Here is a 13,635-nt window from a genome sequence, read left to right on the forward strand (position 1 = left end):
TTTTTTTTTTTTACAGATTCCCACTCCATGCTAAATGGGAACCACCAAACAGGGGGACGTGAGGGGGGTCGTCCTGGGCACGGCACACTCGTCCGCTCCATCGAGAAGGACCTCCAGGACATCATGGACTCTCTGGCTATGGATGATGCCCAGTCCTCCACATCTGCCGAGCCCCGGAAGTTACCGCACAACCCTATCCCCCAGTCCCCGCTGTCACCCATGATGAATGGCGGCGGCCGCTTCCCCATGTGCTCCCCTACCAGCCCCGGGGCCATGTCAGTCAGCTCCAGCTATGAGAACAACTCTCCACCCTTCTCTCCCCTCTCCTCCCCCTCGGTGACCAGCAGTCCGGGAGCCCAGCAGGAGCTGGCTAACCCCCCGATTCCAGCTCGCTCCTCCAGTTTCAGCCGCAACATTCAAGCTCCAGTGCCCCAGCCACGGTCCTCAGCGCCCAAGAGTGGCAGCGCCTTGGGGCATAAGGTCCAGGAGAGCCCCAGGCACCACAGAAAGGCTTTGGTGGAGGCACCGCCTAGTCCGACATCTGCGCGCAGGGATCCCACCCAGGGCCTCGGTCTGGTTCGAGGGTCTTCCTCCATCCCTGTCCCCACGGTTTCTGGGGACAGACAGACTTATTCCAGACTCACCCCTAAGTCCACCCCGACCTCGTCCTCTCCTGCCTCCTCCAGCCCACGGTCCAGCGTGGGCTCCTCGGGTCAGGAGTGCCCTTCGAGCCCCATGAGGCAACAGGCCGCCACGGACTCTTCCCGGTCCTCCAGCCCCGTGAAGCAGCCCAGCCACATCCCTCGTCTTGCCCCGACCTCTGTGGACCACCCTCTCTACACGGTCCAGCCCCAGCCCCGCTCCCTGCCCTCAGGAAGCCCCCAGGCCACCCGTCGCGCCCCAGACACCTCCGGCAGCGGTACCAGCAGGCGTGAACTTCCCCCTCCCAGTCCGTCCACCGTCCGCAGAGGAGTACCCGTCCTACCAGGGGCGCTGCCCGGCGTCCCCCACACCCCACGCACGCCGCTGGCCAAAGCAGTCCCCGAGAGCCCCAGGCAGCACCGCAGAGTCACCTCCCCACCGGAGGAGGAGGGTTCAGGGGTGAGGGGTCTGAGGGGGCGCAGCCCGTCCCCCTCCCGGCTCAGAGACCACCCTACAGCGAGCGGCAGGCAGAAGGGAGGTCCCGGCGCCGCCCTCACCTCCTCTATTTTGGGCAAGCAGCCAGGGGTCTCGCCCCTCACCAGCCCGAGGGCCCAGAGGAAGGCTGGCAGGGATGGCCGGATGGCGGTGCCCTTCACTCGGGAGCGCAAAAACAGCATCTCGGAGATCAGTGACAACGAGGACGAGCTGCTGGAATACCACCGCCGGCAGAGAGAGGAGAGGCTCCGGGAGCAGGAAATGGAGAGGCTGGTGAGTTTGAGTGGATTTTTGTGTGCGTGCTTCCGTCTGTATAACTGTTTGTGTGTGTGTGTGTGTGTGTGTGTGTGTGTGTGTGTGTGTGTGTGTGTGTGTGTGTGTGTGCGTTGCCTTCTTCATGTCTTCACTGTGATAGTTCTTGCCTGTTTAAAGTTGCTTACAAACACAAACGTTCAGTTGGTATAGTGTGTGTTACATCCTGTGTGAAGGAACTAGTATAATGTTTTAATGCCAGTCTTGGGATGGCTGGAGTGAGAAAGGGTGGGGTGAGGTTTGATAGGGGGCTAGCCGTCTCTGCCAGAGGTCTGGCTCAGTGTATAGTAACACTCATGTAAATTCCTGTGGGAGTTTTAAAGGGTTATGGAGAGAGGGTGTGTCTGTCTGAATGCTATATTTACCCAACACAGAGGCCCGGAACAGACCACCTCCAATCCCACAAGCCCCTAAAAACTCATTCCTCCTCCACACTGATACTGCACACAGCACACCCATCTACCGGTTCTCTCTCTCTCAGGCTGATTTAACTACACTTGACTATTTCATCTATCGTCTACTGCTCCCATCCACTTCTTCTATCCAAACCTCTGCAACTGTGTGATAAATAAATATACTCACCATGTCATTCATACATCATATATATGTATACATTCAAATTGACACATATCAGTTAGAAATTGACACGCACACTTTTAGATCAGAGCAGTATATAGACCATTGTGTGAGCTCTCCTGGCCTGGGAACACTTTATGCGTATTTGTTGTAGCATTTTGCTGCAGCTTTCCACACAGAAGGGCCATTCACATAACATAGTTCCTGTCTTGCACTGACCACTTACCTGAGCCAGACCTCACAAACCTTAGGCCACTTGTAAACTTTTTACACTCTTGAACACACCCGTCCCCCACCCGGAACCTCTCACGTGTAATTTCAGACAGCTGCGGGTATCACAGAGGGTAAACATTCCACATGGCCCCTTCAGAAAAGCTATTTAAGGAGCCAGATTTTCACAGTGCCATCCCGTAAACAAATACAAACAGGAAGTCGTGTTTGAAACGGTGGTCAAGGGAGAAGCCTGAAGGCTCCTTATATATAATTTACAACCGTATACACACAGGTTTGACATAGTTTGGATTCCTAAATCCACAAATGTTAACAGTGGGATCAAGGATATAGTGATAAAATCATATATTAAGGTGATATTAAGGTCGGAACGTTTTTTTTGGGGGGGAGGGGGGGGGGGGCTCTTTCCTTGCGTTCTTTTCCTAATCATATAAACACTTCAGATCTGTGGCCAGTAGACTGCATACACCTGGCTCTGTAAAGTGCTCCAGGAGTGACCTCGACCCTGCGTGAGCTGACTGACTGGGCATGTAGGTGGGGATGAGTAGTGTGTGCCGCTGTGTGGTTGGTTCTTGTACGTGTGAGACGCTCATGTCTGTTGGTGTGTTCGACACCAATTATCAAAATGAGGCTCTGTTCACTTCTTCCCACAGGGGACACGAGCAGAGAGAGAGGGAACATATTTCCCCAGGCACTCTCTGCACTTATGTGGGTCGAGCTGTAATTCTTTCTTTCTTTTCTTCTTTCTTCCATCTATCTTTCTCTCTCTCTCTTTCTCTCTATCTATCTACCTATCTATCTTGCTATCTATCTATCTATCTCTCTCTCTGTCTTTCTCTTTACCACACACACACATTTATTCTCTCTCTCTCTCTGTGTTTGATTCTGTGTATTGCAATAATGGATAAGGCACTTACAGTTCTGGGACTTGGCCTACTTGGCAAGATGCCAACCTGCTGCTCAACCACAGAGCTGCCATGCCCCTCCAGTCTTATCACTGAGCTAAACCTCCTCCTATTAACACAAACGTGCATACACATACAGAGACAGGGAGAGAGAGAGAATAAGATATATAGAGCAACAGAGAGAACAGGGGCGAAGGATGTTAAATATTTAATGCTCACCTGTTGTGAAGAAGTAAACATCGTTAAGGCCTGGAACTGTAGTGAAGATAAAAATCCACTAGGGGGCGGGCTAACCTTATTTGAAGTGGGCCATAGAACAAGTGGTCTGTCCTATGTATTACGCATTCCATGTGGAAAAGAAACAGACAAGACATATCTGGCTATTTGACACAGCATCCTTACAGATTTCACATTTCAACGCCTTTCTTCATAGTTTAATTTGTAATGTTTCTATCCCACTCATCTGGATTTATACACAGTTTATCGCTCAGTTGGCCATGTACCTCTGTAGTCTAAATATTTAGGTATCTCATTAAATGGCTAGACTAACCACTCGCTGATACTGAGCCAGCTTCCGCTGACCTAGAAACTGAAACCTAGACTGACAGTAGCTAATTACCACAGTAGCACACCCTCGTTCACTGACATTCTTTCGTGGGAGCCAGGAAAAGGAACCAGTGAGGCTGTAACTGGTGACCTACGGCTAGTCAGACTTAGTTGTATTGGTTATTTATTATTTTGGTTCAAATGAGTGAGTTTGGCTCGTCGTGTGGAACCTTAGGAGCTTCGGGGGTCTCTAGAGGCAGCCGTGGGGTTGGTCTCTCCCTCCTGTTGCCCCCCTTGTGTTCCCTGGGTGGCATGGGGAGTGGGCCGGAGGGCTGTGTTTGTTCATCTGTTTGTTTAGAGTGTTTGCATGCCTACAGACTTCTCCCCCTTCATAGCCAGGCTGCCTGAAATGACTCGCTCTCATCTCACTCATTCACTGCTTCCCTCCCGGGCTTCGGATAGAAACATTCCCTGTCTGTCATGTAATTCCATGTGAGGGCTCTACAATAGGAATTTGTCTCAGCTTTTGCCATGAAGGATTGATTTAACGACGAAGACTTCACCCATTACCAAGATCTGCTCAGGACATTGAGTTGGTATGTACCTTCATAGACAGAAGCCTTAATAGCTGTGACACAAATTCAATGAGACTTTATTTTGTGAGGCATGAACATGTAAGAATTTGTTATTTGAGTTGTTGAGTCACCTGCCTGTTGTCTGAGTAGCTTACTAGCCTAACATTGGCTCCTTTAGGTCTGAGGTTCCTTTCTCTCGATAAAGAATTTTTTTCTTATCAGTTTTGAGTTGCTTTCCCTTCGCTCTGAGCGCATGATACGTGTAGGAGTGCCACAGCACGTGTGTGCCTATGGCACCAAAGTACTCTGGACCACCACTGCAGAGAACTATGCATTCTGCCTGCCTGCTTGAGATATAGTTGTCTGTCTGTCTGTCTATCTGTCTGTCTGTCTGTTGTTGATTAATATTAAACCTTGTTATTAATGAGGCGAAACAGGGCTGGGGACATCACAAGCAGAGATCAGAACATCGCTGGTAGTAAATTATAATTCATGAATTCATGTCTTTAATCAGTCACGCTCGTCTCCTGAACCTAGTCAGCACACTGTTCCTCCTGTAAGACTACACACAAGGCCGTGTTATTTTGGTCAGCATCATTGCTCTCAGCTGGCGTCATTTCACTTGGATAGTGTCCCATGGTAATTGTCAGCTGTGCGCGTGTGACAAGTTCGTCGGATCGCGCTCCGAAGTTCCCGCAGAGTCGTTGCGGGCCCAGACCAGTGCAGAGGGTGGGAGTCCGTGGCTGTGCAGATACTCAGGAAGTCTGCCTGTCTTTGCGTCGTATGAGGGGCTGAATGGCAGGAACAGTTGGAGAGAAGAGGTGAGAGGTTATTAAGGGTCAGTAGATGGGGAGGGGAGTTGTAAAGTCAAGGGGGGGGTCTATGGAGGGTGGGGGGGTCGTGAGAGGGAAAGGCTGGCAGCAGCTGCTGCTATAGACGGGGTGTCTCATAAGTGTTTGAACTGGTTATTTGTGGGAGTGTCCTACTTCATTGTGTGTGTGTGTGTGTGTGTGTGAGTGTGTGTGTGTGTGTGTGTGTGTGTGTGTGTGTGTGTGTGTGTGTGTGTGTTTTGGTGAGTCCGTGTTGGTGGCAATAGAGTTGGCTTGCACATGGGACGTGGTTCTGTGAAACCGGCGCGTTGAATGGGGCATGCTTATTCTGTCACCTCTGGCTCTGTGGGTGTCAGATTGCGTCCAGCTGGGAATACAACAAGGACACACTGCAGCACCTGAACCCTGTATGCCAGTGAGACGCTTCACTGGGTCTCCTCACTCACTCTGACTGGACGGCATGAGGACAATATGATTTTCACTCACTTTTCACACTTGGTTTGGATATATATGAAATGTATGCTGAGTTTGGATGTTTTATATAACTACAGATTGACTGTCACATTCGCTTGGTATATGTAAACATTTGTTTGTGTTTGTGTTTGTGTTCTCAGGAGAGACAGAGGCTAGAGACGATTCTGAGTTTGTGTGCGGAGTACAACAAGGGTGAGGGCCCTATTGCAGTTGGAGAAGTGGGCAAGACAGGCCTCTTCCCTGGGATGGAGGAGGGGGCCGTCCAGCGACCCGGAGCTGACCCTGCAGGCGTGGCGTCCCACCATAGGCTGGGCCAGAGGCAGAGGGAGAGCGACGAGGAGAATCTGACCGAGGAGTGCAGCAGCACAGAGAGCCAGCACCAGGACGTAAGAGAGGGCACGCACACACACACACACACACACACGCTTGCTCACTCACCCACGCTCACACACACTCACTCACTCACTCGGTCATTCACACACACACACACACACACACACACACACACACACACACACACACACACACAAATACACACACACATGCTCACTCACACACAGTCACTCTCTTTCTCACCCACACTCACACACACTCATTCACTTACCCACTGACTGACTCACTCACTCACTCACACACATACACATGCACACACTCTCTTTCTCACTTAGACATAAGTCAATATTGTAATATCTTCTAATTGTTCTGCATTGTTCTGCAGACAGTCCTGGGCTGTTTATACTGACTTTAGACCTTTCCCGTGGCCATTTCCCTACAGCACGAGGACTTCACCCCGGCAGGCAGTGCCTCTCAGCAGGAGCTCGCCTATCTGGAGGACGAGCGGGTCCGAGTTCTGGCCCGCGTGGACGAGCTCAAGGCCCGCGTCACTGAACTGGAGCAGCAACTTCAAGAATCCAGACAGGAGGTGGGAAAAAATAATCATAGAAACTAATATTAAATATATGTACAGTATATATACATACAGACTATATATTCAATTCATGAATTATACACACTGCCTTAATTGAGGTGTTGTTTTTGCCAAACTTTTGTTTGTTTTTGCTGACTGCTTACTAAATGATCTGGTTAATAAGTTTGCGTTCCTGTTGTTATAATGCCAAAATATGTTTACTGTAGACATTGTTTTTCATGGTGTCGTTCCAGGCTGAAATGGAGCGGGCATTGCTACAGGGTGAGCGGAGGGCGGAGCTTGATCAGGTGGAGGCGGAGTTTGAGATCATCAACCAGCTACAGTACAAGCTCAGTGAATTAGACAGCGCCACCCAGAGGGAGAAAGACAAGGTACATTGTCACTAAATTGTTCTCCTTATTTTCAGTTGATCCAGTATCAGTTGATCCATCAGTATTGTTATGTTTAGTTCTAAGTATTTTTTTTTTTGTCCCAGCCCATATGTCCTTTTGTCACTAACCTGCGTGTAGGCCTCTAAAGCTCTCGCTGCTAACTCACTTGTTAGGAAGACAGCTTTCGGGCACACAGGGAACTCCTAATGGTAGATTTGAAGTCACTTGAGCTTGGTGTTTAGGATCATGTCTGATGACTTGTGCCTGCTTCATGTAGTTGGCATTGATGTCAAATCTGTAGATAGACTCTTAATACTGGCATGACATGAGAAGTGATGTTATGCTGATTTAATAATAAATGATATAATAGATAATATCGGTTCACTTATTTTCTGGTTAACTGAAACCATAACACGGTATAGCTTAGCTTTTGACATTGTTTCCTCCATTTTCACAGTGTTAGATTGACCTGCAATATTTTCATTCAGTGGGCAAAAGTATCCTCCCAGCATCACTAATACACCTAACATTTAAGCGTCCGCATGGCTTGGAATTGAGCAGTGTGTGTTTGTGTGTGTTTGTGTGTGTGTGTGTGTGTGTGTGTGCTTTTTTCCCCTCATCCCTACTCTGGGACTGTATGTATGTTTGCGTGTGTGTGCACGTGTGTGCGTGTGTGCGCGCGCGCTTGAATGTGTGTGTGTATGTGCATTTTTTCTGTAGGGGAGGGCTAATGTCTCGGCTGAGCGGGACATCCTGGAGAGACTTCGGGCCGGGTACAATGAGCTGAAGAGCCAGCTTGATAAGTGCCCTGAGTCCCTGAGGGAGCAGTTGCAGGAGCAGCTGACAAGGGTCAGTCAGTCTTCAGTACTCACCACCAGCATACTGCGCACACTGTGTCCCACTGTGTCCCTTAGAGATGCTTTCAACAGAAAAACAGACACACAAACCAAAATAGCAAAACGGAAACTGCCTCAGAAACCGTCAGAACCTCAGGAATTCTTCCGAGTCCGAAATGAAACTTTGTGTAAAAAAAAAACTAAATGACTTGCATTGTAGCTGGTAGTGAAAACCCTCTCTGCTATGTCCTAGTTCCTTCGTAGCCTTCCTTGTAGTCTCTCTATCTTTCTGCCTCTCTTCCTTTGTTTAGTATTGAGTATGAGTGGGTTTCACATGTCAGTTAGTGGACATGAATGCTGTGGTGTGCTGCTGTGGTATCTGGGAGCTAATAGGGATTGTTGTTTGTGCTCTTTGCATGAGCTTCATGTGCGTCTGTGCGTCTCTTTATGGTCTTTTAAGTTTCTTTTGTCTTTGATATCTTTCCCATGTGTTCTACCTAATGACAACAATATAACAGCTTACTAACTAACTATTAATACAACCTAACCATCATTTATCCCTTTGGAATGTTCCAGAATCTGCGAAAATTTAAGGGGTCATAAAATGTTTTGATATGCTGTTATAAATTTGTTTTGTTTTTTAATGTCTGTGAACCTGTTTGTGTGTGTCTGCCTGTTGGTCGGTCTGTCTGTCTATCTGTCTGTCTGTCTGTCCGTCTGTCCACTGTTGCGCTTTGGCTCTGTCCTGTCGGTAGAAAGCGGAGGCTCTGGAGTCGGGATCCAAGCGCTTTGAGGACCTGGAGTTCCGTCAGCTGGAGCGGGAGAGCGGTCTGGAGGAGGAGAAGGAGACGGTGAGCCGCCAGCTGCTGCAGGAGAAGGCCGACTACCACCGCAGCGTGGCCAAGAGAAAGGTGAGAGGACGCCAGCAATAAGCCAGCAGAACAGAACATTCTAGAAATATCGCCGGGCGATGCCTGTAGACGGGATGCAGACGGCCTCTCTGTGCCACTGTCATGCCGTGATGTGTTCATGATGCTCCTGGGAGTCGTCAAGGTAACGCTAAAGGAGAGTGATGGTAAACGTGTGCGGTGTGTCTGAAGCCCCCATCTCCCTTGTGTGTCAGGAGAGGATGGCTGCGCTGGAGATGCAGGCCAACCAGCTGGGGCTGCAGGCCGCTCAGGAATGCGAGAGGATGGCCAAAGACCGAACTCTGGCTCTGCAGATACTCCAGAAGGTTGGTTCCAGGCGCACATAAAACAGACTTATCTTTCCAACACTCATCAACCCATCTGTCAGACTCCCCCCTAGGGTCGTGGGCAGATTCCCTGGTTTACTCTGAATATTTCCAGTGTGTTTTTATGCATAGAGATAAATTCTACAAGCCATCATTACTTTCTATAAATCCCTATTACTTTCCATTTGACATTTGTTTACAGGAGAGAGAGCAGCTGTCTACCATAGAGAAGCGGTATCACAACCTGACCGGAGGGAAAAGTTTCCCCAAGCCTTCCAACACCATGAAGGAGGTGAGACGCTTTTTTTTAATCAACACCACCTGTTCTGTCTCTTCCACCGCCTCGGTGCATTTATGGTCCTCCGCACGTGTACTCATCAGTGCACTACGGTGGCTACCAAATGAAGAGCGAACGCATAAGAATGCCGTGTCTGACTTTGAAAAAACGACACACTTTTGAAACAGGAAGTGCTTCATATCAGCGAGCCTGACCTCATAGAAGAGGTCTTTCCCCAGCAACAGCCGCCCGGCCGCCCTCCTGCCTCCTACTGTCAAAACCCTTCCGCTCACATAAATCCTGTCAGGCCTCAGGAGGTAAACACTCTCCCATGTTGCTGCTCTGGACCCTTAACAACTGACCTGGGGCCGCACTTTGGGTTGGGGGACAAAAGTCTTGGGACTGAATGAGCTGATTCAAGATCAGTTTTTAAGGGCTTAGAGTTACTAAAACAAAGCATGGTGCCTGGCCAGTGTCATCTACAAGGATGTGTCTTTTAAGAAAACAAACAAAAAAAAAACTAATCATGCATGGTGTTGTGTGGTAAACGCAGAAGGGTTGCATTTGTGTGGTGACGAAAATGTTTTTCTTTTTTTTTTTCGGTTGTAACATAGCAGGAGTTTTTTGTGTTTGTGTTTTGAATGTTTTGGTTGGAACCCCGTCGAGCAGGATTGTGAAGTGCATGCGTACCGCTACTGGATTTGTCTGGCAAAGTCATCAGTTTGGCTGAGGCATCTGAGTGGGCTCCAGAATGCCTAACGTAAATTCTCCTCAGAGCGTTAGCAATGGGGTTCATCATGCTAGCTCCTCTGCTGTGTTTGTTGTATTAGTGTCCCTTTGACGTTGTGAGTGCTCGTGCACGTGTTGTATGCATGCTTTGGACACACACTGAAAATAGATTCCCAGTCTGACATCTTGCTGTGGTCATAGTAGAGCACTTTAAAAAGCGTTTGATGACTTGGTGCACATGTGTGTGGCTTTCGGGGTTGGGAGTTACCTTGAAACTTATTTCCTCTCTTTATGTGTACATGTATACGTGATTTGGACGCTGTCAGGAGTATCTGAGGCTGTCTGATGTCTATAAGATGTATGGGACCAGCTGTGTCCAAACCCACACTACCTCCTCACCGCCCCTCAGCTGCCCCTCAGCTCTCCCTGTAATTCCAGACTCCCCTCGCGAGGTACTTTCTCTCTCTTCTTGCTTTTTTTTTCTCTGTCAGCTGATTCCCTTGCTTCATCACCCCTCTTTCTTTATCTCTCTCTCTCTCTCTCTCATTTAGTCATTTTTAGCAGACGCTTTTATCCAAAGCGACTTACATATGTGCGACTTACAATGTATACACATTTACACTGATGGCACACTGCACATCAGGAGCAATTAGGGGTTCAGTGCCTTGCTCAAGGACACTTCGACAGGGAATCGAACTAGCAACCTTCTGATTACTAAACGACTTCTTTACCTCCTGTACCACTGCCTCTCTCACTCTCTATCTCTCTCACTTTCATGTATTTCCATGTGTTGGACCCATTTGTTCCTTCTCTGCACTAGTAATTCAAATGCTTTATCGACTGGCGCCTCTGTTTTCTCCTATCCTCCTTTAACAATGATCCTTCTCTCCTCTCTGCCTGTCTTACTGCCCCTGCATCCACCACCTTACATGCGCTTTTGATGCGTCGGCCCATTTCGCGGGTGAAGGAGTACATTACGGTTGGTCAGTTAAATCAGCTCTACGGGATGCCCAGGGTCGACCCCTCTCCCACGTCTCCTGCCCAGTCATTCCAACAGTTAGTTCCTGCTGACCCCCCTCCCTACAGCCAGAGGGCGCTGTATGGCTCGTCCCGTTCTCTTTCCACCGAGGTGAATGCCCTTCGCCCTCAACCTGGTAGTGCCTCAGTGAAGTGTGTTGTCCTCCACGCATGACTGTACAGTGTCATTTGTCCTTTGATTCGATTCCAAAAGAAGGCATCAGGCCGACGAGGTTGAGACCAGTTGACCTTGATTAGAAGTGCATGCACTTGTCTTTCTCTCTTTGTTTGGTTTCTCTTTTTCTTTCCATCTCTCTGTTTTGCTTTATCTGTGTAGGTAGGTTTAGTTAGTGCAATAGATATGTTTAGATAGTTCAGCGAGTGCTACATTCATACGCCATGCCTTTAATCTTGTGTTCATCAGGCGATACTCTAAATGTTTGCTTGAGAAATGGCTGATATCTCTTCAACTCTTTCAATAACCTCTTTTCCTCCTTTTTCTACTCTTTTTGCACCCTTCCTCTGTCCCCTTCCTCTCGTTCTCTCTCTCTCTCTTCATCTCTGCTTTGGCTGCACACACTGCTCCTCTAAAGACCCAGCCTGAGCTGAGCAGGCCTCACGTCCCCAGGCTGGATTTAGAGCGCTGGTACCAGGACTTAATGGCTGGTGGGGAGCCCTGTCAGCCTTGCCCTCCCCCTCTTCCTGCTAAGGCGCTCTCTTCTCGCAGGCACATGCAGGTAAAACACACCCGTGTAGACACTTGCTTTCTTCACGTTGCTTGTTTCTAAACTGCCTCCTTTTGATGTTGCTCTGGCCACTCGACCTCTGGATGATGTCTTTTCATTCGATGAAGCGAGGACGCCCTTTTGAGTCTCCCCGCTGAAATCCAGTCAATAGGTTGTCCAATAGTCTCCGGTCGATAGGTTGAAGGTTGACGTGGATCAATGATGCAGCTGTTTCTTGCTTGGTATGTGTCCAAGGGATGGACTGATGGTAGTTCCTTCCTCAGGTGTACCGTGGTAAGCTTGACGGGGAGGGGGGACAGACAAGGGGGAGCACCAATGGGACGGCCACTCCTCCACAGTCCGGCGCTGCCATGCCAGGGAGGGACACGCCGACAAAGGTGAGGCACTCCATCATGTGAACGTCCAGCGGCACACTGCTCTGGCGCTTGTCTTTGATAACACTCCACGGCCCATGGCTCCTCCTGTGGCTGCTGGGTGTGCATTTGTCATGATCTGGCCTCTCTGGCCTCCGCTCTGCTCGCTCCTGCAGATGCTGGCTCATTCCTCCAGCCTCTCCAAGGAGCTGTCGGAGCTCTCCCTCACTCACATGGACCTGGAGACCAAGAGGCAGCTGGTCCTGCAGGGCAAAGGTGAGCCTTTACAAAGACTTGACCAATCAAATGTGACTTGTTGCTTCATCAAGACCACTATCGAAGACGGTTGAAACAAAAAAAAAGTTGTATTACAATGGATTATTTTTTCAGCATAGATGCAGTGCTGTAGATGACAGATACTGTAGATACTCTGCTAAAGGACGTCTGGATTTGTTGAGGATATCATTTTTAGCTCTGTCTTTCTCACTTTGTTATCACAGGCCAGCAGGTGCTGGAGGAACAGAGGAGATGTATGGCGGAGCTGAAGCAGAGACCTGCAGTGGAGCTGCAGAACCACTGGGGGGCGCTGCAGGGCTCCCAATCTCAGCTCAACATGTCATTCCCCTCGTTCGGTGGCGGCCCTGCCATGGTGCACCACTCCATCCTGCACCACCAGGCCCCTCCCCCTGGCGGAGAGCAGGCTTTTGACACCCTCAGCCTGGAGAGCTCAGACAGCGTGGAAACCAGCGTCTCCACGGGCAACAACTCTGCCTGTTCCCCTGAGAGGTGAGAGACGGAGAAACTTTGAGACAGTTTCCATGGGAACATTCTGCTCTGCCTTGTTCCCCTGACAACGGGTCATCCTCGCTTGATCCTCCCCTTAAAAAAAAAAATCTTCCTGCTCCTTGTTTTTTTTTTTTTTGGCTTTGTCTTTTCCCGTGACAGAAGGCAACCCTGCCTGTTACCATGACAACTTCTACAAGCCAAAGACAAAAAGCTCACCTGTTCAAAGTTGTATTCTGCCCAGACGCAGAACATGCCCTGTTGTCACATTATACATTCCACGACCACAGTGCCGCTGGAGGTGTGCTCTGACAGTCATCAAACTACGAGGGAAAAAGCCTCTGTTTTGAAAAGCCAACCGACTGTGGTTTTTTTTTGTGCTGGGTGGTTCACCTGATATGACACTATCCCCTGTTCTCCTCATGTCAAGCCTGGTTACTGTGTGCTTGCAGCATAGGGGCAGTGCAGTGGGAGGGAGGGAGGGGAGGGAAGGGAAGGAGTGAGGGAGTGTAACTTTCCTGTTGTTTCCTCCACAGTGGCATTGGCTTGGCCGGCATGAGGCTGGAGGAGATGGAGAAGATGCTGAAGGAGGCCCAACAGGAGAAGGCCAGGCTGGTGGAGAGCAGAGTGCGTAAACATGCTCAAACGTGACAACCTTTAGACTGATGTCCTACACGTGTTGTTTGTAAAAGGGGGTTCATTGTGTTTCTGTCATGAACATGAAGACATCAGTTCTTTAACTATCATGGCCATTCTTCTGATTGTAATGTATTAC

At 49.3% G+C, this 13,635-nt stretch overlaps 1 protein-coding gene across 7 annotated transcripts in view; it reads left to right on the forward strand.

Annotated features, from left to right (window-relative positions):
* The window catches only part of phldb1a (pleckstrin homology-like domain, family B, member 1a), a 40,246-nt gene that overhangs the window by 21,575 nt on the left and 5,036 nt on the right, over positions 1-13,635 (forward strand). For 4 of the 7 annotated variants that reach the window (XM_031572452.2, XM_031572454.2, XM_031572453.2 and 1 more), the window contains 16 exons: positions 17-1,410; positions 5,727-5,972; positions 6,362-6,508; positions 6,748-6,885; positions 7,606-7,734; positions 8,477-8,632; positions 8,845-8,955; positions 9,158-9,247; positions 9,421-9,549; positions 10,288-10,413; positions 10,929-11,090; positions 11,572-11,715; positions 11,988-12,101; positions 12,254-12,353; positions 12,578-12,863; positions 13,397-13,487. In XM_031572452.2, the coding sequence (XP_031428312.1) occupies positions 17-1,410; positions 5,727-5,972; positions 6,362-6,508; positions 6,748-6,885; positions 7,606-7,734; positions 8,477-8,632; positions 8,845-8,955; positions 9,158-9,247; positions 9,421-9,549; positions 10,288-10,413; positions 10,929-11,090; positions 11,572-11,715; positions 11,988-12,101; positions 12,254-12,353; positions 12,578-12,863; positions 13,397-13,487 (3,563 nt within the window). The remainder of the gene's footprint in view (positions 1-16; positions 1,411-5,726; positions 5,973-6,361; positions 6,509-6,747; positions 6,886-7,605; positions 7,735-8,476; positions 8,633-8,844; positions 8,956-9,157; positions 9,248-9,420; positions 9,550-10,287; positions 10,414-10,928; positions 11,091-11,571; positions 11,716-11,987; positions 12,102-12,253; positions 12,354-12,577; positions 12,864-13,396; positions 13,488-13,635) is intronic. The other 3 variants (XM_031572455.2, XM_031572456.2, XM_031572458.2) reach the window with 3 other exon arrangements.

Source organism: Clupea harengus, chromosome 8 (assembly GCF_900700415.2).
Source record: "Clupea harengus chromosome 8, Ch_v2.0.2, whole genome shotgun sequence".
Classification (NCBI taxonomy): Eukaryota; Metazoa; Chordata; class Actinopteri; order Clupeiformes; family Clupeidae; genus Clupea; species Clupea harengus.